The sequence below is a fragment of the Mesoplodon mirus genome, assembly GCF_964341445.2.
Source record: "Mesoplodon mirus genome assembly, chromosome: X".
NCBI classification, from domain to species: Eukaryota; Metazoa; Chordata; class Mammalia; order Artiodactyla; family Ziphiidae; genus Mesoplodon; species Mesoplodon mirus.
This window is the reverse complement of record NC_138981.1, coordinates 9,796,863-9,822,818: the sequence shown is the minus strand read 5'-3', so window position 1 is coordinate 9,822,818 and position 25,956 is coordinate 9,796,863. Positions and strand designations below refer to the sequence as shown.

Below are 25,956 nucleotides of genomic sequence, written 5' to 3'. Positions count from 1 at the left end.
AAAATAAATCCAGTACAAGCCATTAAAATAAGTATATAAATACATATAATAAATAAATATTAGAGCATTATTTCTGGAAGGCAAAGGTGGCCCAGGTCAGGCAATGGCATCATAGTCTACTATATTCAGCTGTGTTGACAGTGGAACATCTATATACTGAGAATGACTGAGACCAAGTACATTAATTATCTGACCGTACGGTAGAATTTAAGAGATGTGCCACACACTGTATCAGTCAGCATTTACTGTATAACAAGACACCCCCAGAACCCAGTAGGGTTTCCTCTCATGCTTATGGGTCTTTCGAATGACTGTGGATTGGCTGATCAAGGGCAGGCTTGGCTGGGCAGTTGTGCTGTACACTGAAGGTCAGCCTGTACTTAGCTCTAGGCTGCAGGCTGGTTGCCCCACGTGTTCATTTTGGGGCTCGGGCTGTGAAGGGGTAACAGCCACTTCAGGGAAACTCTTCTTATGGCCGTGGCAGAAACCCAAGAAATGAGCTCAACTCCACAAGCATATTACAAGCCTTTGCTTATGTCATCTTTGCTAATATGCCATTGGCCAAAGTCAGTCACCTGGTCCAGCCCAACAGCAATGGGGTGGCGAAATACATTCTACCTCTAGTGGAAAGGGAGGGGAGCACATCTCTGTAAAAGAATCCAACCACCCCAATGCTCTAAATCAGGGGTCCCCAACCCCCGGGCTGCAGACTGGCGCCGGTCCACGGCCTGTTAGGAACCGGGCCACACAGTAGGAGGTGAGTGGCGGGCTAGCGAGTGAAGCTTCATCTGCTGCTCCCCATTGCTCCCCATCGCTTGCATTACCGCCTGAAGCATGGCTTACATGACTGCCTGAACCACGCCCCTGCCCCGTCCGTGGAAAAATGGCCTTCCACAAAACCAGTCCCGGGTGCCAAAAAGGTTGGGGACCGCTGATCTAAATCCTAGAGAAACTTAAACACAATCTTCTGCTTTTGCACTAAGGAGTTCGTTGGCAGCTTACTGAAAACAGCACCGTGCCTGCCTCTTAACGCGTGCATTCATACATTAAGAAGTGGGTCATTTCCATGGTTACAAATGATGGATCAGTGTTTTCCTAAGTCTGGCGATATGATGGATTAGGAAGTTTAAAACCTCGTTTGCAGAGCCATTTCTGTCCCTCTGGTGGTCTGGCTCTACCCAGGTGATGGGAAAACTCAATTAGACTCCACAGCCTGAAACAGAACAGTATGAAGCTTGTGAAATGGAACAGTGGGCATGCTGGCAGGGGGTGGTGAATGGTCCCACAGACCGAGCCTTGGGGTTGCGTGCTTACCTGGCGTTACTGAGCGGACGACCACTGGCTTTTCACTCCCTGCCACGAAACCAAACCCCAGCACAGGGTCCCTCCTCATCTCCACCCTCCGAGGAGCCGGAGGGATGATCTGGCAGCTCTCCAACCGAGGGTCATCAAATGGGATTGCCTGTGTCATGTGACTGTGGGAAAAGCACACAGAAGAGAAACTCGGCATCAGTGTACGTGTTTAGCAATGGCCCGGCGACCGCATCCTCTCTAGTTGTAAAACCTTCTCTTCTCTGTTTGGTAGAGAGTGGGGAATATGTGGGGAGACCCACTGTCATGCTTCTCACACGGCTGCCTTCTTCCTTGAAACCTCTAGGCCCACTTCTGCTTGAGGCCTTTGTACTGGCTGTTCCCCCAACCTGAAATGCTTGTCCTGCAGATGTGTGTATGGCCCACCCTCACCTCTCTCAAGTCTTTGCTCAAATGTGAGCTTCTGAAAGAGGACTATCCTGGTCACACACTTTAAAATCGCAGCCTTGCCTCCCCACAGCCAGATCCCTTCACCCTCTTCTACTTTTTTTTCCCCCATAGAACTAATCACTTGCTAACAAGCTGTGGAACCTACTTATTTTCATGCTTATTTTCATTGTTCTGCTCTCCATACTAGAAGGTAACCTCTGTGATGGCAAGGAATTTTGTTTCATTCACTGATTTATCCCAGGTGCACAGAACAGTGCCTGGCACATAGTAGATTCTCAATAAATAATTGAATTAAATAGAGAAAAAGATATTTCTTTGTGGAAAACTATCAAATTATAACTGATGTGTTGAGAAAGAACCTCAGAGGGTTCTGGACATTTAGTGGGTAACGCATATGGCTTTTGGCTCCAGTGAAATTGAAGTGATGGGGATCATTTTGGTGGCAATAGGTTATCGTGGTGTCAAATACAGTCTCCCTTTCCAAAGAAGTTGAAGAACTAACTCTTGGCATTTCTGTTCCAGAGAGACTTTCAAATGATTTAAATGAATCTTTTTGTTAACACTTAAACTTCGGAACTCTTATCGATAATCCAAACTTGAAAAATGTACAGCATTCAAAAATTTTCAAAATGCTTCCACGAATAGCTCATTTGATCCACAAAACAACGTTGAGAATGAAGGAGCGGAGCAGGTATTATTATCTGCATTTTGCCAAGGAGGAAACTGAGATCAAAACAGTGGCTCATTGTTACTCAGGGCCCATGGTTGGTATGCCAGAGAATTGGGTTGAAAATCAACTTCGGTGACTCTTAATGAAGTCTTCACGAATGCACATCATCCAAGGCAGACTTCTTTTGGGGAAGAGTTATTAGTTTGAACACTAGAAATCTCCTTAAATATGTAAGCCAAGATTATTTCAATGACATGGCCTTAATTCAATTTTTTTTCCCACTAATCTTCTTCAATAAGTAGAAGAAGATCATTTAAAAATACGTTGAAAGATGCTACTCCATACACCATCTGGACAACATATTGTTCAAATGTAATAAAGAAGGACAGAGAAGGAGAATCCTATTGTCCTTCAGTGTAATGAGTAAGAGTTAAGAAAAATCATTGAAAACCCACTAAATCTGTCCTTTTGGCATATATCGCTGGCTAGGAAAATAAAAGTTTAAAATCCCTTTGAAACAGAAAGGAAGGAAATGTCTTTTTGATTTAGCAGTTTGCGATCTGGAACACTAGGAAAAAGAGAAGTGTTAGTTGCTAAGGAACCCGTTGTGTGCCACGTGCTGACACTCATCTGTTACCTTGTTTCATCTTCACAGCCGCTGAGATAGAGGGAGTTTGACCCCGCTCACCTCCTCTTTGTAAATGCCCAGAGAGGAAGAATAACTGGGCCAAGGTCACACACTTCTCAGGTGTAAGCCAGGTGCGATTCACACCAGGTCTTCTGATTCTGTGTCACGTGCTTGACCAGCTACATAATTTGCAAGGACAGTACAAAATGAGAATGCAGGGGCCGTCCTTCCAACATGATTAAGAACTTCAAGACGGCAGAAGGTGAAACCCAGCCCAGGGCCTTCTGTGACTGCGTGGATCACAAGCCCATGAAGCTGGCCTTGGTAGGGTGCTATCCCCAATGTCTCACCACCATTCTAGAAACATCCAGGTTCAGAGTGGTGGTGTTATAGGGCCAAAGGGGCAGGGGCTGTCTTCTGTGAAACTGTAGACATTTGTCTGGACCCAGAGAGTAGACATGGCTACCATGGTGGCGCACACACTTGGGACAAAGGGAGGTAGGCAGACCTCAGGTGGGCAGAAGGTCTCATGGAGAGGCCTGGCAGTCTGAAGGAAAGAATTCAAAACCCTGATTAAACCAGCAGAACCTATGTAGGGTGAGCCCCAGCATCCAGGATAGGAGCTGCAGATGGGGCCCTGGGCGGGAGGGACTGAGACACAGGGAACGGGTGGGGAAGTCAGGGCAGGGAACTAGGACACCAGGAGGACTTCTCATACTCCTACAGCAGGCCCTGCTGGGCGAACTTGACCTTCCACATTGATCTCTCACAGGCCTGAAACAGGCCCAGCTGTGTGTGCCTGGCAGAGAGTGGGGCTACCTGGGGGGTCGTGGACACTGTTCTGTTCTCTCGTCTCCTCTGTAAGATGGCTCCATCTCAGAGTGTAACAGAGAAGAACAAACTGACTCCATGTTGGATCTATTCCTTCAGCTCTAACCCTTGTGCTCTGTTGTCTGTGCTTAGTCATGCTGCCTCTGCGCCTTTGTAAAAGAATGCTGCCCACAGCCTGAAATATACAGGATAGCCCATTCTCAAGGCTCTGACCTTTAAACGTACAACACTTTCCCGTTTATATACAGATTAAAAGTTGAAGAACAGAAAACAACAAATGCCTTGTTGGAGGTTTGTAGGAACATTGTGACCAGACCAATATAAGAACAAAGGATTCTGGCACCAAGAAGTTTACAATAACCAGACACACCCCCTCCGCCTTTCGTACAAAAGAATTCTAACTCGAGTAAGATAGTTCCTTGGGACAGTAGTCCGCCATCTCCTCGGTCTGCTGGCTTTCCATATAAAGTCGCTTATTCCTTGCCCCAACAACTCCTCTCTTGATCTACTGGCCTTTCGTGTGGCGAGCAGTGCGAGCTTAGACTCAGTAACAAGATTGTGCTGTACTCTAGGTACATTTGGAAATGAGCCTCTCCTTTTATCCCCAGAGGGAACAAAGGAAAAAAGGGAGGGGAAATCCACATTTTTTTGGCCCTGAGCTCTGAGTTTGCACCAGAATCCACAGAAGGCATTCTGAATGATGAAGGTTGTAGAGGTGACGTGACTTGCTAATGGTAGTAGGAGTTGCATTACAGAGAATCAAACTCTGGCTGGCACAACTCTCAATTCCAACTGTAGAGCGGGACTAGGGAAGATGAGTCCCCATGCTGCTGCCAGTACTGTGAAAAGCTTCCAGCAGTGGTTCCCAAACTTTACTGCATATTAGAATCACCTGGAGAGCTTTAAAAACCTCTAATGCCCAGATTTCATCCCAGACCAATCACATGAGACTATCTAGGGGTGGAAGCCAGGATCAATTTTTAAAAATATTTATTTATTTATTTTAGGCTTCATTGGATCTTCGTTGCTGCGCACGGGCTTTCTCTAGTTGCGGTGAGCCAGGGCTTCTCACTGCGGTGGCTTCTCTTGTTGCAGAGCACAGGCTCTAGGAGTGCAGGCTTCAGTAGTCGTGGCACGCGAGCTTCAGTAGTGTGGCTCGTGGGCTCTAGAGCGCAGGCTCAGTAGTTGTGACACATGGGCTTAGTTGCTCCACGGCATGTGGGATCTTCCTGGACCAGGGCTCAAACCCGTGTCCCCTGCATTGGTAGGCAGATTCTTAACCACTGCGCCACCAGGGAGGACCCTGGATCAATTTTTTAAAAAGACTTCCCAGGTGATTCCAAAGTGCAGCAATGTTTGGGGATCATTAACCTGCCCAGGGAAGGGTGTGTTCTAGTGCTTTTTGGACAATAGGAAAAGGGGACTTCACTGATGTCCCTATCTACCTGCCCTAGCATCCATTGCAAATGTAAGTTAATCCCTAACACCATACACAAAAATAAGTTCAAAATGGATTAAAGACCTAAATGTAAGGCCAGACACTATCAAACTCTTAGAGGAAAACAGAGGCAGAACACTCTATGACATAAATCACAGCAAGATCCTTTTTGACCCATGTCCTAGAGAAATGGAAATAAAAACAAAAATAAACAAATGGGACCTAATGAAACTTCAAAGCTTTTGCACAGCAAAGGAAACCATAAACAAGACCAGAAGACAACCCTCAGAATGGGAGAAAATATTTGCAAATGAAGCAACTGACAAAGGATTAATCTCCAAAATTTATAAGCAGCTCATGCAGCTCAATAGCAAAAAAACAAACAACACAATCCAAAAATGGGCAGAAGACCTAAATAGACATTTCTCCAAAGAAGATATACAGACTGCCAACAAACACATGAAAGAATGCTCAACATCTTTAATCATTAGAGAAAAGCAAATCAAAACTACAAGGAGATATCATCTCACACCAGTCAGAATGGCCATCACCAAAAAATCTAGAAACAATAAATGCTGGAGAGGGTGTGGAGAAAAGGGAACCCTCTTGCACTGCTGGTGGGAATGTGAATTGGTACAGCCACTATGGAGAACAGTATGGAGGTTCCTTAAAAAACTACAAATAGAACTACCATATGACCCAGCAATCCCACTACTGGGCATATACCCTGAGAAAACCATAATTCAAAAAGAGACATGTACCAAAATATTCACTGCAGCTCTATTTACAGTAGCCCGGAGATGGAAACAACCTAAGTGTCCATCATCGGATGAATGGATAAAGCAGATGTGGCACATATATACAATGGAATATTACTCAGCCATAAAAAGAAACGAAACTGAGCTATTTGTAATGAGGTGGATAGACCTAGAGTCTGTCATACAGAGTGAAGTAAGTCAGAAAGAGAAAGACAAATACCGCATGCGAACACATACATATGGAATTTAAGAAAAAAAAATGTCATGAAGAACCTAGGGGTAAAAGAGGAATAAAGACACAGACCTACTTGAGAATGGACTTGAGGATATGGGGAGGGGGACGGGTAAGCTGTGACAAAGCGAGAGAGAGGCATGGACATATATACACTACCAAACGTAAGGTAGATAAGATAGTGGGAAGCAGCCGCATAGCACAGGGAGATCAGCTCGGTGCTTTGTGACCGCCTGGAGGGGTGGGATAGAGAGGGTGGGAGGGAGGGAGACGCAAGAGGGAAGGGATATGGGAACAGATGTATATGTATGACTGATTCACTTTGTTATAAAGCAGAAACTAATAAAAAATGTAAGTTAAAATATTCAAAGCATCTCTAGACAGATTATCCTCTTTCCACTACATAAAAGTAATAGTCTCCAATTTTTAATTCATCATTCACTTAATGAGTATTACAATATTATTTTATTAATACCTGACATTTATTAAACACTAACTTCATGCTGAGCCTTTTTCAAGATGCTTTCCATATGTTAGTTCATTTAGTTCTCCAAAACAACTCTATAATGCATTCATTTATTCATTTAGTCAACAAATGTTTATTGAACCCCCACTGGCTTCTCAGTTCTGGAGGTACAACAGGAACAAAAGCAGAATAAAAAAATAAAATATTCACTCCAGTGTGCAGAGACAGGGAATAACTTAATAAATTGGTAAAACATATGGCATATCAGGTCATTTTAAGTACTAAGGAGAAATACAATGCAGGGAGGAAGGCTGGAGAGCTGCCAGGCGACGGTACTGTGAGATCATGCTAGGGGTCAGGAAATGTCTGGGGAGAGGGGCATTTCGGCAGTGCAAAGGTCCTGTGGTGAGCTATGTCTGTGAGAGCATGCCTAAGGGACAGCTGGGCAGCCAGTGGTCGGGGGAGGGTGGAGACACTGAGGGGAGTGGTAAAGAAGTGATGAGGGGCTGAAGATGACACAGGCTCTTAGAAGGACTTTGTGTTTTGTTCTGAGTAAAACAGGAAGCTGTATGAAGGTTGTGAGTGGAGAAGTGATGTGATAGCTGCCATACTGAGAACAGACAGGAGGGAGCACTGGTAAGCAGGGAGGGCATTTCAGGGCCCACTGCATCAATCCTGACAAAATATCATGGTGGCTTGGACCAGGGTGAGGGCAGATATGGCAAGAAATCATTGGGCTTTTAACATATTTGGAAGCCACTGTGACAGAGCAGGGATGGGACTCCTACTCTGGAACCTTCCTCCTGCACACACAGGACGGTCCCAGGGAGATGGACCTTTAAGCACATTATCTAATGCAAGTCCCGTGTCTCAATGGATCCAAATTGCAGGAGACATTTTCTCTGGAGCTAATGCTTCACGGTTTGTACAGGTAACACACAAATGCCCAGGTATGGGGCCAACACGAGAACTGGTGTGGTAGTCTGGAATGAAACTGTGGAGCCAGACTCTGTGGGTTCGAATCCTGGTCCCACCACTTCCCAGCAGTGTGGTGTGGACAAATAACTTCATCATCCTGCACCTCAGTTTCCTCATCTGCAAAGTGGTGATAATAATGGAAACAACCTCATAAGATCACTGTGAAAATTAAATGAATGAATAAATGTCAAGCAGGTAGCAAACTCTGGCATGTAGGAAGCACTCAAAAAGCATTAGCTGTTATTTTCATCTCTTGAGGGCAATGAACAGAAAGGCATATGTTTCAGACATTATGAACTCATTCAACCTTAAAATATGAAGAAAAACTCAACGTTTCAATTGCCTATAGCCCAACTCTGGGTGAGATGCCTCACAAATCCTAGGTAAGCTCTGAGACTTCAATCTGAAGAATCACATCAAATGCAATGACACAGGAAACACAAATATATATTGATACGCATGAGGCAAAACAGTACCAGAATACAGAAGAATAAAATCTAGGCTTCTCTAGCGACTGAATCACGGTTAGTAAGTTTTCCTCCACCATGTTTCAAAGACTATTAAGTGACCTTGGAGTCTAGGGCTGGGGAATGAGCCCGGGTCATGCGGAAAGTGCGAAGCACTAAATCCATTTTAGGGAGTGAGACCCAGGAGCAGGCCCTTTCATCTCAGATGCTGCCGTCCTCTGTGTCAACAGAGAATCTGCCCTTGGTCCATATCACTTTCCCACCCCAACAAGGTTTGAAACTTACAAGCACGTGCGCATGATGTGGTTGCTGCCTGTTCTAGTATTTTCTTTTTTATGATTTTTAAAATTCTTTTTGTTTTGCTTGCACTTTGAGGATAACCTTCCAATGGCATTATCATATTCTTGCTAAACAGGTTATATTTTCAGAATACATTATCTAAAAATAAGCAACCCCTGTCTCTTTTCCAGTAAGAAAGGATCCACACTAAAATGTTCCCCCATGAAACATCATTCTGTTCTTTGTGTTAGGCAAGTACCTTTTGGCTCTCTCCTTGCAATAGTTTTTATAAAGATTTGAGTACTTTTATAATGAGCTGAAAAAGCAACATCTTTTTACCTGCTGAACATGCTTCAGTGAATTCTGATGCTGAGCCTTGAAGAATACAGCTGATGAGCTACACAAACTTTCAGCCCCTGCCCCAACCTTCTCCAACAAACACACATAGATCGGCCAGAAATCTCTGACCTAAAAATCCAGAGTGCATTAATTGAGATGGAAAATGTGTCCACTGAGATCGAATGAGCAATCTTGCTATTTCTGAAAGATTCATTTCAAAAGGAATGATGGGAATCCTGCTGCCTAACTCCCCACGACAAAAGGAAAGGGCTTTCTTTGAACTCTGGGAGCCTTTCTTCCTTAGCAGAAATAAAAGACTGAAACATCCAATGTATCACAAAGAATTACTTTGACTAGTAAAATGTGCCCTGTAAGAAAACCTAAAGTAATTTCAGTCTACCATGCACTCGTTAGAGCCAGTGAGGTCCTTTTTTGGAATATGTGCTGAGTAGAAAGATTCTGGAAGGAAGAACCAAATTTAGAAGCCATTCCCTTTGGTGTAGAGTTAAAGAATCTAGGAAGATGGTGGCAGGTGGGACCCCTGGGTAGTTAAGACTGGAATGAAAAGGAGTATAAATAAACATACATGCCTCAGTTCTGCTTGAGAAGGTCACTGTTGGTGTGACCTTTCAGGGATGGGCAGCTGTGATTCCATGAGAGCATTAAGCATCAATATATAATAGTCTCATCTTGGTAGCCCTGGTGTGGGTCGCAGACTGAGTTATTCTTCGTTTGCTCCCCAGGATGTGATTTGCCACTGGACGCCACACTGCTTTTCAGTGCCTTCCCACTGGACACAGTACGTACTTCTCCACCCCTTGGCTCTGCTAACATCTCACTGCCCAAAGCATGTGACATGGCTGAGCTCAGATGTGACAAGCAAAACACACCTGTTTAGCTGGGCACGAGCTCTTGCTTTTCTCTTGTCACCATGAGAAGACCTTCCCAAGGCAGCTGCCACCCTTTCAGCTTGGGCTCTGGAATGGACACATGTAGAACAGACCAGAGCCGGGAACTCAGTGCGGAGCCAAGTGGAGCACAGCTGGCCAGCACGTCAGCCTCGATGAGCCAGCTGAACGAGGGCTGACAAATGGTGATTGTTTCATGACACTGAATTTGGGGGATGTTTGTTACGCACCAAAAGCTCACTCATACAATCTGTAATTAGTGTTTTCAATAGTACTTAAAAACCCTGAAATGCCACATCCCCAAAGGATTCTCTCTACCACCCCTATTCTCTACACCATTTATGGCTAAATGTGCTACATTTTACAAAAACACTATTGACACTTCCAAAGGAAACATCTCCCCTTATTATCCCAGTTGACATGGCAGCCACAGGCACCTCATGATCCATTCTTCATGACCTTCTCATTATCTCTGAACTGGACTTAGGTAGTTGTGGCTCCCAAGCCAACAATTCATAAGCCCTGTTGTGGCCTGTGAGGGGGCTTAATAAGAAAGGCTCTGGACTTCCCTGGTGGTGCAGTGGTTAAGAATCCACCTGCCAATGCAGGGGACACGGGTTTGAGCCCTGGGCCGGGAAGATCCCACATGCCATGGAGCAACTAAGCCCGCGCGCCACAACTACTGAGCCTGCGCTCTAGAGCCCACATGCCGCAACTACTGAAGCCCGCGTGCCTAGAGCCTGTGCTCCACAACAAGAGAAGCCATGGCAATGAGAAGCCCCAGCACCGCAATGAACAGTAGCCCCTGCTCGCAGCAGCTAGAGAAAGCCCACGTGCAGCAACGAAGACCCAACGCAGCCAAAAATAAATAAATTTATTTAAAAAAAAAAAAAGAAAGGAAGAAAGGCTCTGAGCAAAAGTGCTGAGCGAGGCAAACTAGAGTTCCCCAGAATAAGAATATAAGTAGGAAGGAAAAAGAAAGCAGAAGTGTGAATTACTGAGGTTGATAGGTCACAACTGAGAGGGATCATGAGGTAGATTAGAAACCCCAAGATAGGTTTCCAGCAAGTCAAAATTATGATGATGTGTGTGGCAAAATAACATATTGAAAAGAATTTTTGCTTTGTTCTCATTGAGTTTCTTCCTCTCCCAGGTCTAGTAAGGTAGACAGGCTTCATTCAGTCCCTTGCCTCAGGGAAGATGCATTTACCAGGGCCCAGAGGAAATGCTGATGGCAGAAAGCCTCTCTCCTGACTTGTTTCGTGAAAATCTGAGCAACTTGGCTTAGGAGTCAAGGGCAGAGGACCCCTGTGAGGTGGCAGAAAGTTCAGGAGAGAGAGCTTGGTGGTAAGTCTAGCAAAGCATGAAGATGCATAGGCTGAGCCTAAAGAAATGGCAAAGTCAGTGAACTTCAGGGGACCATGCAGGCTCAGACTCCGGCATCTTAGGACTGAAGAACACAAAGGCCTGTTTGCATTTCTGTTCTGCAGAGATTCCGAGGGCTTCTGAATATTTGACATGATTGTATTTCAACTGCCAAACAGCAGAAATGTAATATGATGACACTCACACAAGTTTAAGGGTAAGATTTATACTGGCTCTGTGAGAAAACAGAAACTATGAGTAAACAGCATCTTTGAAGGAAAGGAGAAAAGGGGAGTTGGAAGAGAAGTGACGTCACTTGGAGAGAAACCATACTGTGGAGTGACGTCGCGCAAGGAGATCCGGGAAGTCCTGCTAATGAGGGTCCTGAAGCTTCTCTGAATCTGGAACTACCTCCTAAAGCTGCTTCCTATGAGGCTAGGAGGCTCAGCCACGCGGCATTTCCATTCTCATATGTCCATGAGATTCCATCTCTCTTAGGATCTACAGTATGTATTTTTACACTCAACTCCCCCCTTCCCCCTCCCCGCTCCTTTTTTTTTTTTTTTAACAAATCCCAGCAAGCCTCTGTCCTTTAGGATCAAAAGAGCCCAACCAAATGCAACCACTGAAGATGAGTTAAATTCAATATAAACATAGATAACTGGACATGATGTGTTTCCAGGTCACATAACACAGTGAGTCTCAGGCTTTTTGCCTTCGTGAATATGCAGATTATGGGTTCAGAGGAACTTAACCTTCACTAATCAATTCCACAGGCCACTGTCAGTCAATTCCCACAACATGTCAGGAGCATTTAAAGATTAAGAACTGTTTAGCCAAGCTTGGAAACTTACACAGTACTTAAAAAGCCAAGATAATCCAGAATGCTTAAACTTAGAAACCACAAAATGTTTGGAGGAATCTTGTTAGAGAATTTTAGGAGGACTTGAAAGAAATGGAATTTTTCCTTAATGGGTAGACTAAATATGAAAATTTTCAGTTCTTTTCTAATTAATATATAGATTTAATGCCATCTAATAAAGATATATCAACCGTCCTTTTAAAGAATCCAACAAAGAGAATTCTAAATTTTAGATGATAATATAAAAGAACACTCTGAACAAGAACAACACTCTGGTTGTCGAGCCCTACAAGATACTGAGATACTGGGACAAACATAGAAAAGTATAAAATGATGGAGAAGCAGCTTTGACTACAACAAAACAAGGTTCCAGGGTAAATTTAGAGATGAACGCCCGCTTTAAAGAATTCAGTGCAAGCTTTGGCACTAAAGAAAGTGAAGTGCTTTAGCATGTCAACAACATGGCTGCTTTCGAAACAAAACCATCAAAGTACAGTAGAGTGACTATGAAAATCTTTTGTCCTACATAGGGGTTGTTGGCTACCTGGTAACAACGAACTAAGAGTCGTGTCTTCAGAGTAAAGGAGATATTATAATAATGAATGAGAAAGTAACTTATTTTGTAAAAGAAACTTGGATTGTGGTAAGAATATAGGGAAACAGATGTTTGGAAATGATTCTACCATTATGTGCTTGTTTTAGTGAAAATTATGCAAATCTGTATCTATCAAAACAGCAGCCTTTGAAAACTTGAAAGTGAATTTTTCTAACCTGCTTTAAAAAAACCTGCAAATAAAGCATCTCAGCGAACTGTGGACTCATTTGTCAAATATGATAAATGGCAACATCTTCCGTTTGGTTTGTGAGAACAGTTGAAGGACATCAAGGAATATGGAAACTCTCCAGCTGAATTTCAACAAAATCCCTTGCATGGATGGAACTGAAAAACAGTATATCCTGATCTAATAAGCAAGCTGGTGAAACACTTTGTCCATTTGCCTCTTCATATGTTTCTGCAGTTCCCTTTTTCTCCAACGACAATGACTGAAACCAAGTAAAGAAATAAGATGAACTTGCAACCAGACCTTCAAAATTTATCCATGAAGTGGTAAACCAAGATGCTCAAAAATAAATAAGCACCCTCAATAACTCTGCTGTCATTTAAAATGTCATATAATTGTTAATGCAGCAGTGATAGCAAAAATGTTTACAAGTGATTAAAATGTATACTTCACCTTCAACTCATTTTAACATCTATTCTTTACAGCCACGTATATTTTATATATATACAGTATGAATAAATGAATATATATTAAGGGGGCACGTGTTTAAAACTTTTTTACTAATAGGCATACAAAAGCACCAAATGTGGACATTTCTGTTCCGTATGATCTAGGGGGTTCCTGACTTATGGTGTGGACCCAAAGGATGTTTTATACACTCAAACATGATGTACAGAGTTGCTGATATCACAAAGCTCATCACAACTCTTGAAAAGTCCAGTTTTCACGTTCAGAAATATTCAGTGGCATTTTCAGAAACCTAAAAATGAAGTTAGAGTGCTGCTTATGGGAAATGGTGCCTTTCCATCCTGCTTATCTGATCCTACCCCAGCCACCAAGATGAGAGAGTGGCCCCAGGTTTGAGTGACTAAGGGACAGACAAATCGATGGATCTTACATGTGCTCTTGCTTTGGGCTCCACTAGATTGAACCCTCTGGGGTTTGGAAATCCAACCACCACAAATCTAAGATTTCATGGATATCTGTTGCTTACAGAGCATAAAGTATTGCATGACTGGGCAGACTTTTTCTTCTTGATTGATTACCCTTTTTTTTTTTTTTTTGACCTATAGGAAAATATATTTTTGAACAAAAGACTTGATAACAATGAGCAAAGCCTTTCTCAAACGTGTTAAAATCATCACTTTAGGTCTGAGAGTTTTTCTCCATCAAACTGGATTCTACCCATATTTTAGTGCAGTACTTGGAGGGGGGAGGGGTGAAGACACAGGAGGTGTCCTCCCCATCCCAAGGGGCTGTTGTATATCCCTGTGATCTATGCATATTCTTTGAAAATTTATATTATAATTTTATACTTAGAAAGTGAAAACAATCCCATGGTTCTTATAAATTCAAACTGTAAGAGTGTGTGTTACAGAAACCCTGATCTAAGATAATATTTTAAAACATGAATTGATCTTTATAAAAGAGGTATTTTTAGAGAGACGATTAGGCGCACTTTATAAATTTCATGATCTTCTAATCTTTACACAAAAGATTTCAAAAGTGATTAAGTGGTAAGGGCTCACTTTGACGACTAAGAACTTCTGATGGAAGTTAAATGGCATTGGTAAGGAAATCACAGTATCAAAGGTTTAAGCTAACAGTTCTGTGTTAATTAAAAACTTGTGATCTCTTAATCTTTTCTTCATTAAAATAATTATTCCTACCCCCTACCTAGAGGATTTAGTTTTCTTAGACATAAAACTACATAACTGCCCAAGGTTACACATCTTTTCTGTTTTGGGTTGGTTTTGTTTGTTTATGTTTCCCTTGTTCTAAGCCCCATAACAAGAGAACTGAACCTCACAGATCCACGCCTGGCTCCTTTTCTACGTGTCCTGTGTGCTGGGAGCTTTGATCCTGTGGGTGGCAACATGTGGGCCCGCTGCCCTCTGGCTTCCATTGGGTTCAACCAATGGGAGGTGCTGGCAGGGGAATGTGAGGTGAGGAGGACAAAGAGATCAGGGTATTTCATCCCCCTACTCCCTCCTTGGTTTGGTGCAGGTCTGAAGTGACTTCATCCACTGTGATTACCGTTCCAGTCACATCAGGCACCTTGCACAGCTCCAAGGCTCACCATGCTCCATGCCAGGCCCCTTGAGCCTAGTGGTGCTAACGGGTCCCAGCTGCTGCCAGTCCCTGGGTGCCTCCATGGGACTTGTTGGTTCCCTTGTCTGAGCCCACACTCATTCATTTCCTGCCAGAGCCAGGCACCGTGCCTCTCTCCTCCATGAAGCAACCTTGTAAGTCCCAGGAAACAAACCCTGCCCCTTGGACGGCACAGATGGAGTCTCCTTGAGCTGGCTTCCAGTGAAAAATATAATTCTAGCTTCTTTTTTGATTCTTAGCCAAGAGATATTAAATACATCTGCTTTGAGAGCAGCACTGAGATCAATTATCCACAAATATTTATTTATAATGCATCAACCATACTTAAATTTACACCAATGGTTCTCAAAAACAAACAAAAACAACAAAAACCCTCCCCAAAATACCTATGAAAAAAACATTTCTTTCTGAATGAAACATATTTTCCACATATAAACCTTTAAAGACAGTGAAGACTTTGAATTCATGTATTGCCCACTGTGGAATCCATTTCTATTTGCCTAATTTAAATGAGATGTGAACTCTTTTTATCTTAATTGAGGCATGCTTTCTTTGTCTCTCTGTCAAAGTATTCTTAGAAAACTTTTATCTTTGGTTGACGTTACATACAGTCAAATTTGCAAGAAGAGAATATCACTGAATTTGAGAGCTGGATGAGATCTTGGCTAATGCTTTTATGTTTTAGAAGAGTTGATATGCTCATTTGAAGATTTCGTGTACCATTTTCTTTCAAGTTGGCAGAAACTGACTTTTCAAATTCAGTCAAAATCAGTCCCTTTTGTTATTTATGGTGGATCAAGTGTATCGACCATTTATTCAACAATTATTTAATAAAAGCTTTCTATCTGCCTGGTGCCCAGGATGGGGCTATGTTTCAGACCAACAAGCTTATACTATAGTTCAGGTATCGGCAAACAATAGCCCATGGGCCAAATCTGATCTCTGCCTGCTTTTGTAAATAAAGTTTTATTGGAACACAGCCACACCCATTTATTTATGTATGCACTGCAGCTGTTTCCATGCTATAATGACAGAGTTCAGTAGTTGTGACAGAGACTGGCCCACAAAGTCTAAAATATTTACTATCTGGTCCTTTTCAGAAAAAAATTGTTAACCCCTCTTCTAATGGAAGGACTGATACAATAAAAATCAAATAAACATGAACTATTTCACGTATTGTCAGGGGCTGGTAGTTTTTATGAAGAAAAATACAGCAGGATAGAGAGTGAAAGAGGGAGTGCATTGTTTTAACAAGATGGGAGTGGAGGCCTCTCTAAGGAGGCTGTTTTTGAGATTGGAATGAAGTGAGAAACTAAGCTGGGGGGATACCCATGAGAAAAACATTCCAGGCAGAATAAACAGATGTATAACGACCTTGAGAGAGGAGTCTCTAGGCCCTTGTTTTAATCACCCATTTGTTCCTTTATTCAAGGAAGCTTTAGTGAGCATCAGTTTACTGTGAAGTTCTCCTTGGTTCTATGTCTTCAGAGAAATTCCCCACCCTCAAAGAAACTCCAAACCCCTAAGAGGTGCCAGATATATAAACATCTGAGTATAACAGATTGCTAGAGGCAAATGTGATGGAAGGGTTCGCCCCATACTGTGAGGGTACAATCCCTGGGGGTCGTCAGTCTAACCCAAGGGCAGTGAATGGGGACCAGGAAAGACTTCACACAGAAGATGCCCATGACGTGAGTCTAGAGATGTGAAGCGGTAACTACCAAAGGGAAGGGAGTTATACTCCAATCCAAGGGAAGAGTAAGCAAAGCCATAGAGGCATAAAAGAAACTGGTGTAGGGACAACTGTAAGTGTTGCTTGTTGGGTAATGGGGCAGAGTGTTTAGGAGAGAGCACAGTATCGAGGAGGAAGGAGGTTAGAGAGGAAAACTACTAGCCGTGTTGGAATGCTGTCCAGTATCAGCCGTACACCCTTTATGTACACAAGAGCACATCCTTCCTGGAAAGGTCAGAGGCTCTAAAACCTATCACATGATTAGGATCTAGTATGCAATGAGTTGAGGGAATAAAAATCCTGAAATTCTCTCCATATTCTAGAAGACGAAGAGTAGGATATCTTAGAGAATAAGGTAAACATAGTCCTTAAATATTAACTTGAACCCACATATTATTAATTTTATTTATGAATCAGACTATTATTCATTTTGAAGGTTATAGTTCAAAGGACCACAGAGTTTAAACAGAACCCAGACTGATACATTTTTCCAGTCATGCTTTCAGTTTTAGCAAATGAGATACAATAAATCAAGGATCTATTAGGGCTTGTATAAGTTAACCTCCAAAATAGATTCCACTAATTCATGATCAAATGTATCCTTCAAGGACTCAGTAATATTCGTCAATACCACCACTGAAAACCATTTCAACAATTAGTCTTTCATCCAGTTCATCTACTCAGAGTGATTTCTGTCGTTGTTAGATGATGAATTTAGCGCCTGCAAGATGCTTATTGACTGTGCCTTGTGAATCTAATTGTAGGATCTAAAAGGGCAAAATGTTTGTCAGTTTCCTTAAAGCTGCAAAATCCCTACAGCTAGGTTGGTAATCAATTACATTAATTGAGTTCAATTCCATGTGTTCAAGAGATGACTTTCATGTTAATGATACTCTAATGTGTCAGAGGCAACAACAGTCAAGTCACATCCTTGGGTTGATTGAGATGCTGAGCAGAGCCTGTAGCTCTCAACCTCGCCTCTCACCATCAACTCTAGATATGCATTATTCCCAAGAACACTCAACCTTAGATTGAGATTTACTGCTGATTAAAAATTTAAAAGACAGGTAATCTAGGCAGGTAGCCACATAATAAACATTCAGAATCATATGCTCTGTTTGGCAATAATCAATATGAACAGTGTGAGATCTGGGTGAGTGTAAGTTAATGGGAATTGAATTCGAGAGAGGGCTATAGCATACTCCAAATACCACTAGGGAAACTTCTGGAGAATTCATTGGTACAACCACATTAGAAAACAATTTAGCAGTAAGCCCAAGCTTTTTTATTCTCAACCCTGACTTTGGAGCTATTGGGTAGGACCCAGGCGCATGGATCTTCAGATCATGTCAATGATCCTTCCATGACATTTGTTAGGCAGTCCTGTGGTTTCAAGAGACACTCCAGCTAGACTAGAAGTGCTGGTGAGCAAGTTCAACCTCAGGGAAAAGCGCTGGGAGGAAACCAGAGTATTTCATTGCTCAGACCCCATTCAAGCAGGGAAGCCCTTCCATTTCAGTAGGTGGAAGACAACAGTCACTGAGAGTAGAATGATCACTAACTTCCAAGATAATGAATTTCCCACCACCTGTCTCCATTTGGAAACAAAAACATTAAAGTTAAAATAATTAGGGCTTCCGTGGTGGCGCAGTGGTTGAGAGTCCGCCTGCCGATGCAGGGGACACGGGTTCGTGCCCCGGTCCGGGAAGATCCCACATGCTGCAGAGCGGCTGGGCCCGTGAGCCATGGCCGCTGAGCCTGCACGTCCGGAGCCTGTGCTCCGCAACGGGAGAGGCCACAGCAGTGAGAGGCCCGCGTATCGCAAAAAATAAAAAAAATTAAAAAAATAAAAATAAAAATAATTAAAGAAAGTGTAACAATGTTCTGATATTTTCTATGATATCTACTTTGATGCTATTTGCTTAAAAATATTTTAGTTTTTGGACCAAACTTAGATGACAACCTAAATCATACTTCAAAATCTAGTATTACACAGGAATCTGTGTTTCTAAAAGGCACTCCAGGTGATTCTGGTGCACGGTTTAGGATTACACTTTGAAAAGCCCTGGCTTGGGGCTTCCCTGGTGGCACAGTGGTTAAGAACCCGCCTGCCAATACAGGGGACAAGGGTTTGAGCCCTGGGCCAGAAGATCCCACATGCCGCAGAACAACTAAGCCCGTGCGCCACAACTACTGAGTCTGCACTCTAGAGCCCATGAGCCACAACTACTGAGCCCGTGTGCCACAACTACTGAAGTCTGTGCACCTAGAGCCTGTGTTCTGCAACAAGAGAAGCCACCGCAATGAGAAGCCTGCGCACCGCAATGAAGAGGAGCCCCCGCTCGCCGCAACTAGAGAAAGCCCACGTGCAGCAACAAAGACACAATGCAACCAAAAATAAATAAATAAATAAAAATTAATTGAAAAAAAAAAAATGAAAAGCCCTGGCTTAGTGGGAGACATCCAGGAAGAGAGTGCAAGAGATTAAATAGCCAGCCAACGTCCATATATCTTGTACCTTGCAGCTCCCCACTCACTACACAGCTGGCGGGAATGCTGGCGTCTGTTATATTATCTTGATTCCCAGTGACTTTCTTGAGAATCTGAGTTCCCAGATGTAGAAGCATTTACGGGAGGCAATAGCAATTCTTGATGACAAAGAATTTGATGACTTGAATAGACATCTGCCATTATGTGGGTATGAATCCAGACCTCTGTCAAGGGCTGGAAAACATATAGATTAGAGGCACATGTTTTAAAACTCTTCTGTTGCACTGTTGATAATTGATGTACCAACATCTTGTCGGAAACAGCTCTTCATTGCTTTATTTTAATTTCCTGTGTTGTTCCCACACAGACTGGAGCTGCTGGGACTTGGGAACATTCCTACCTGAACAACTGGAGTCCAAGCCAAGTTTACTTTATAGACCTTTCGCTGTAGCCATTTGCGTTTGCCTTTTGTCTCACTAAGAGAACATCTGGGAAAATTTTACTTCATTTCATGTTGTTAGATTCATTGGAATAAGCTCAAAATATCTCAAGCTTTCAGAGGCCATGCATGCTTAATGGCATATTGAAATTTTTAAAGAGATCAATTATTTTCCAGAATAATTCATATGTGTCAGCAGTATCCATTTTACCAGATGCAGATTTCTTATGATCATAATTGATGTTTAACAAAATATGGAACATAGGCATTTTCAATGACATATATTTAGCAATTTTATGCATGCCTAATTGTCACAATAGTATTCATTTAATTCAATTTAACTGAAAACTACTTTCAACCTTTATTAATGTGACACTTATTCTCTGGGCCACACAAGCCATAGGGGAAAGAAATCAAAGACCCAGGATAAAACTCTGGGAGATTTTGCCCCAATCCCTCTCTGCTTTTAAAAAAGGGCACTAAAACTTTATGCTCTTCTCTCTTCCTTGCAAGTGGTTTCCATTCTCTTCAATAATTTACATTTATTTATCTAACTTTTAAAGTCATATTTTTAAAATCAGGCACCGTGCTAGGCCCTGAAGAAGAGAACCAGTACCATTACAGCAGCAGGTGCTGCTAACATGCACTGAGCTTGCCAAACACCGTTCTCGATTATATATATGTATTAGCACATTTATTTTCACAACAAATCTACTAGATGCGCAGTATTCTTATCAATCATAGTTGAGGACACTGAGGAACAGAGCAGTAACATTTAAGCTATGAAAGTACTAGAAGAAAATACTAAAGAACACATTTAGAGTCGGGGTAGGAAGGGCATTTCTAAGTAAAAATGTGAAATCTAGAAGCTACAGAGGAAAAGACAAACAGGTTCAACTACATTGTAATTTAAAAAGGTAAAAACATAAGCAAATTTATAAGACAACGCACTGGAAGAAAACATTTGCAACATATAGGACAGAAAAATATATAATATACATAATAGAAAAAGAGCTTATATAATTCAAAAAGAAAAGATAATAACCCAATTTAAAAAAATGGTGAAGTATATGAACAGGCATATAGGTAAAAATAATGTAAATAGCCAATAAGGTTCTGAAAGACACTCATTCTCACCAATAAATGCAAAGTAAAATAATGATATACCACTCCCCCCCCGAAGTAAACTATAAGGTGGTACAACCTGTTTCTCAAGGGCAATCACAAGCTTTAAAAATTTAAATGCATATAATATGTGTCTTAGCAATCTCATTTCTAGGCCTGTATCCTATACAGTAACTGGGTAGAGTTATGTGCCCAAGGATATGCACTGCAGCACTTTACTGGGGAGAAAAAATAGAAAGAAACATGAGAATAAAGGAGTTCTCTTGGAAATTGAATATGTAATTTTACAGTTAATTCAATAGAAAGCTTGAAGGATGAATTTTTTAAAAAAATCGTACAGAAAATTGAACAAAATGACAAAGTATTGGAAATAGAAGAGAGAAGAAAAAAATTACAGATGATCAATTCAGAAGATCCAATATATGAATGATAAGAATTTCGAAAATAGGTGTTAACTCTTCTCTAAATGTTAAAAAAAAAAAGAAATTCCAAAATAGAAAGGACAAATGGGAGAAAGGAATTATCAAATAAATGAATCTGAATAGTTGATTTACCCTGAGAGCCCTTAGCCTGACAATAAAAGCATCTTCACACCTGGATGCATCACAATGAAATTTTAATATACCAAGGATAAAAAAATTATCTTTAGAGCCACAGAGAGAAAAGACACATTGAGGATAATGGAATGAGAACCAGATCATTATCTGACTGCAGAACTGGAGGCGTGAAGGCAATGTAACTTGACTTAAATCTTCTGTGGGAAAATCATTTTCAACCTAGATTTCTATGTCAAGTGAGAGGGCAAAATAAAGATATTTCCAGACATGCTAAGATTTAGGAAGTTCACTTCCCACACATCTTTTCTAAGCAAGTTATCTGAAGATGTGCTCCAACAAAATCGAGAGAGAGAAAGACATGGGATCAAGGAAACCATGGGCGCTACATGGGATAAGAAAGAAGAAAAGTTAACAGCATGACGTTCTGTAATGGCCTAGGAAGTCACCAATCCAGATTAGAGCAGGAGGAGAAACTGAGGAAGGAGTTGAATGGGAAAGAAGGTGGTTTCAGAGATTTGACTGTACTCTTGAGAAGGACAAAGTATTTAAGGCAGGACATGCAAGGGGGGAAATGAAAAAAAGTCAGAGACTGCTAGAAAAACAAAAAATTGTAAAATAGTTGCAATATAACCAGCAATAATTAGCTAAACAACGAATAATATTTTCGTAGTAATAAAAATTAAAACTCTTCATTGAGTTTTTTAAAAATTTTTATTTATTTATTATTTATTTTTGGCTGCATTGGGTCTTTGTTGCTGTGCGTGGGCTTTCTCTAGTTGCGGCGAGCGGGGGCTACTTTGCCTTGCTATGCACAGGCTTCTCATTGCGGTGGCTTCTCTTGTTGTGGAGCATGGGCTCTAGGCGCATGGGCTTCAGTAGCTGTGGCTCACGGGCTCAGTAGTTGTGGCTCGTGGGCTCTGGAGCGCAGGCTCAGTAGTTGTGGCGTACGGGCTTAGTTGCTCCGCGGCATGTGGGATCTTCCCAGACCAGGGCTCGAACCCGTGTCCCCTGCGTTGGCAGGTGGATTCTTAACCACTGCGCCACCAGGGAAGCCCTAAAACTCTTCACTGAGTTTTAAAATTTAGAATCAACCTATAGATAAGGCCCAAAAGACTCATTAATGGTTACAGGACAATTGTAAATGTTTCCAACCTTTGTATTATTAAAGACAAAATATGGAAGACAAAAGGGAGGGCTAGGAGAAGTAAGCAGGAAGAGCACATGGATTCTATTTTCATCTACTAAATGAAAATTACTGGCGTCAGAACATGCTGTTTTCAGTAGAAGGAAAAAGAAGTAAAAGTATAATCAATCACTTAAAATCAGTGGTAGAACTACACTGGAAAAAGAGGTGTGTGAGGAGGTGGGGGACAGTGTGACCTAGCTCTTCTCTGGCAGAGTAAGCAACAGCAGATAAGGTCTAAAGTTGGTAATCCTACAAATACCAGTATAAGCATATTATTTAGATCAGGAGTTGGCAGATTTTTTCTGTAAAGCCCCAGAGAGTAAATATTTTAGACTTCGCAGGTCATATAGTCTCCATCACAACTACTCAACTCTGCCACTGGAGCACAAAAACAGTCATGGACAAATGTATAAAGAATGCGTATGACTGTGTTTCAATAAGACTTTATTTATAAAAACAGGCAGAGGGTCAGACTTGGCCTATGGGCCATAGTTTGCTGGGCCTAGATCTAGATATACATGGGAAATCACCACATTTACAAATACAATACAGCATAATTTTCCAAACTCTCATTAGGGACACCTTAAAGATAAACACTTCCTTCATTTAGCACCTAGAAGGAATCCTCCCTCTTGATTCTCAAAGTCATGTCAAAAGCACAAATGCTCCACTAAGATTAAACAATGGTAGCCTTTTCCCAATCCTTAGGACAGGAAAGGTCAGTGGATGAAATGCACTTAAAATTGAAGCTTTAATCCAGTATCTCTCCAGGTAAATCACTGATAAGTGCCTCCTTCTGGCAATTTTAGAATCGAATACTGCTGAATTCTAAACCCCTGGAAGGCTGTGTAATATCTCTTCATTTTCAGGCTCTGCCACAGTAGAGAGCACAGAGTTGGTGTGCAAAGAATACTTGGAAAATACAAATATAATGTAGCCCAACATACCTGTTCAGTTATTTTAAGTTTCATGTACCAATGTTTCATGGGGTTTCACAAAGAACTCCAGAGATGTCATGCCCCATTTGAAATTTTAGAACCATGGTTTTAGTTTTAAACTTGGTATAATCAACGTGGCTTTATCTAGTTAGAAGAATAGAGAAGCTATCCATCAAGATTATGAATTAAGGTTAGAAATTTTTGCAAGGCTCCTTTCAGGCTTTAGAATTTCATGATGAATAACAGGTCTTTTCATACAGGTATGTGAAAAGCTATTAAAAATATTAAAAATATTTAAAAAGCTGTTAAAAATATTTTTAAGACAAAACTCAAAATGTAATTGTTCATAATTGGCACTTTTGAAAGATTGTGAGCACTGTCCATGACCATGGAAAAGGCAATCATATTAGAGTTTCCTGTTATTCTTCAAGACATTGCCTTCTCTCCTGAAATCAAAAAAAAAAAAAAAAAAAAAAAAAAAAAAATTCCCATGGGAATTTAAACTCTGTCAGAAATGAACTGCTTGTTTGTGTAACACCCACAAACACCGGATCAAAGTTAAAGCAAAGAAATAAACCTCTATGGTTTCAGTTCACATAAAGCCCGGTCTACACACTGGAGCATAACCATATTTCATCATTTTAGATCGTTTCATATGATAGCAAAGTAGACTTTCATTATGTCTCAAATTGAGCCCTGAAAACTGTGGGTTTGGTAGAAATATCTGGTGATCATTCTACCTCTCCTTTTCTGAAAAGTGTTGCCTTTGAAATGTTAACGCCTATCAGTATTCTTTTATGAGCATTATAAAATCATGCACAATTAAGAAGCAAATTAAGCATGAAAAGGCCATGACTCACTTTTGATAGCCATGTCTCGGAAAGGGTTTCACGGGGGTAAAACTGCACAAAAATGGAGCTTGGGTTGGCAAAGGGTTTGAGCACTTGTTCTCGGCTCATATCGAATTTAGGGGTTTACAGATAATAATAATATAATTGCTAATACTTTTTATCTTACCTATGCTGCGTGAAAAGATAAATATTTTCTGTGTGTAACTATTACTGCAAAGCGGAATGCAACCCTTTCTGTATTCAAGTTCAGATATATTAAAATCTGAGATTGTTCACACCCGTGTGCCTGGGTTTCTGTCCCCACAGCGTTTTCCTGGAATTCTGAGAATTCGGGAAGGAGCTGCTGAGTGGATGCTGGCTTGATCTCTGGAAAGATAACTGCGCTGCCCAATTTCACAAATATTATCATTAGACAACAAAAGGTTCAAATGAAATACCCAGCTGGTGTCGGAGAACTACTCGCTGTGCGGGGAGAAATCCCACACAGTGGAATGGGGTGCATAATCTTAGTTGTACACATTATGAATGTACTAAATGTCACTAATGGTAAATTTTAGGTTATGCGTATTTTACGACAATAAAAAAATGCATTGAAATATTTCCTTTTGAGGGACTAATTTTCTCCCTGAATCTCCCTTCTGGGCTCCTATGGGGCTTTGCCTGGGAGGAAGGATAATATTAAAAAGAAATGACAGCTCCTTGCAAAGTACAAGCATTACATTTCCTGAACCATTATGCACATGATCTTTTCCAAGGAAGGGAGTGGGAGAAGGAGGAGGGAGTAGGGTGTCTGGGAAGGAAGAATCTGGAAGAAAAGACGATATGATGAGTGCGACCCGGCAGTGGAAGGTTTTGCAATAATGTCTGGGCAGGTTCCTGGTCTGATAAATCATGTTTGTGATTGCGAGCAGCAGACTCCTTGCTGTGGAATTAGTTTTTCATCCTTATAGTTCTTTGTATCATTGAGACAACAAGTGACAGCTAAAGTCTATGTCTACAAGGTCTGGTTAATAGTTTCAATAGCTCAATTAAAAAAGATCAGAAAAAAACAAACAAACAAAAAGATCGGCCACTGATCCAGATCAAACTTGCAGGCACCACCCAGCACTGATGAACGTTCAACTCTGCAGTAAATACTTAGGGCATGGTAAGAGACCAAGATGCAAATGTCAGATCCCAAAGATGTCACTTTATGTGAGGAACCATAGGAAACTATCTCCTTGGCGTTGGATCCATACTTCCTGGGTTAAATGACAGCAAAGACCAAGCTTTAAGAGAGCTTGAGACTGAAAGATGACTGCTGGAACCAGCTGGTTGGCAGAGGTTCTAAGTGACTGGGCTTAGCTTCCAAGTGGATTTTTAGCTCTTTGAATATCTGGCCAAAGCTGGTTCTCCAGTATTTCGTCAACTCTTGGTTCTGGTAACCTAGAAGAGGAGGACGGTCACAGCCTGCAGTGTGAGGGGGCTTGATGGGTTGAAAAGTGATTTCTGTCTACAAAATGCATGAAATTTAAAAAATGAAATATCAAAAGCATCGTTATATAAGGATGAAGACGTGAGCTAAACATCAGCTGCCAGGTGGAACAGAGCATGCCCATTCTAGTTCCCGACTCACGACCACTGCACCTGGGCTCCACTGGGGGACCACAAGGATTTGGAGGCAAGGTCAGAAAGAGGTCGCTCCTGAAGCTGGAACTACTCGAAACCACACATAATAGATCTGCTGAAGTAACTCTCCTTAGTAGATGGCTTTGAAATGTAT

General features: G+C 41.6%; 1 protein-coding gene across 3 annotated transcripts in view; it reads right to left on the bottom strand.

The window, feature by feature from the left end:
- The window catches only part of FRMPD4 (FERM and PDZ domain containing 4), a gene marked incomplete at both ends in the record, with an annotated part of 745,437 nt that overhangs the window by 93,460 nt on the left and 626,021 nt on the right, over positions 1-25,956 (bottom strand). For all 3 annotated transcript variants that reach the window (XM_082608886.1, XM_082608887.1, XM_082608888.1), the window contains one exon: positions 1,315-1,475. In XM_082608886.1, the coding sequence (XP_082465012.1) occupies positions 1,315-1,475 (161 nt within the window). The remainder of the gene's footprint in view (positions 1-1,314; positions 1,476-25,956) is intronic.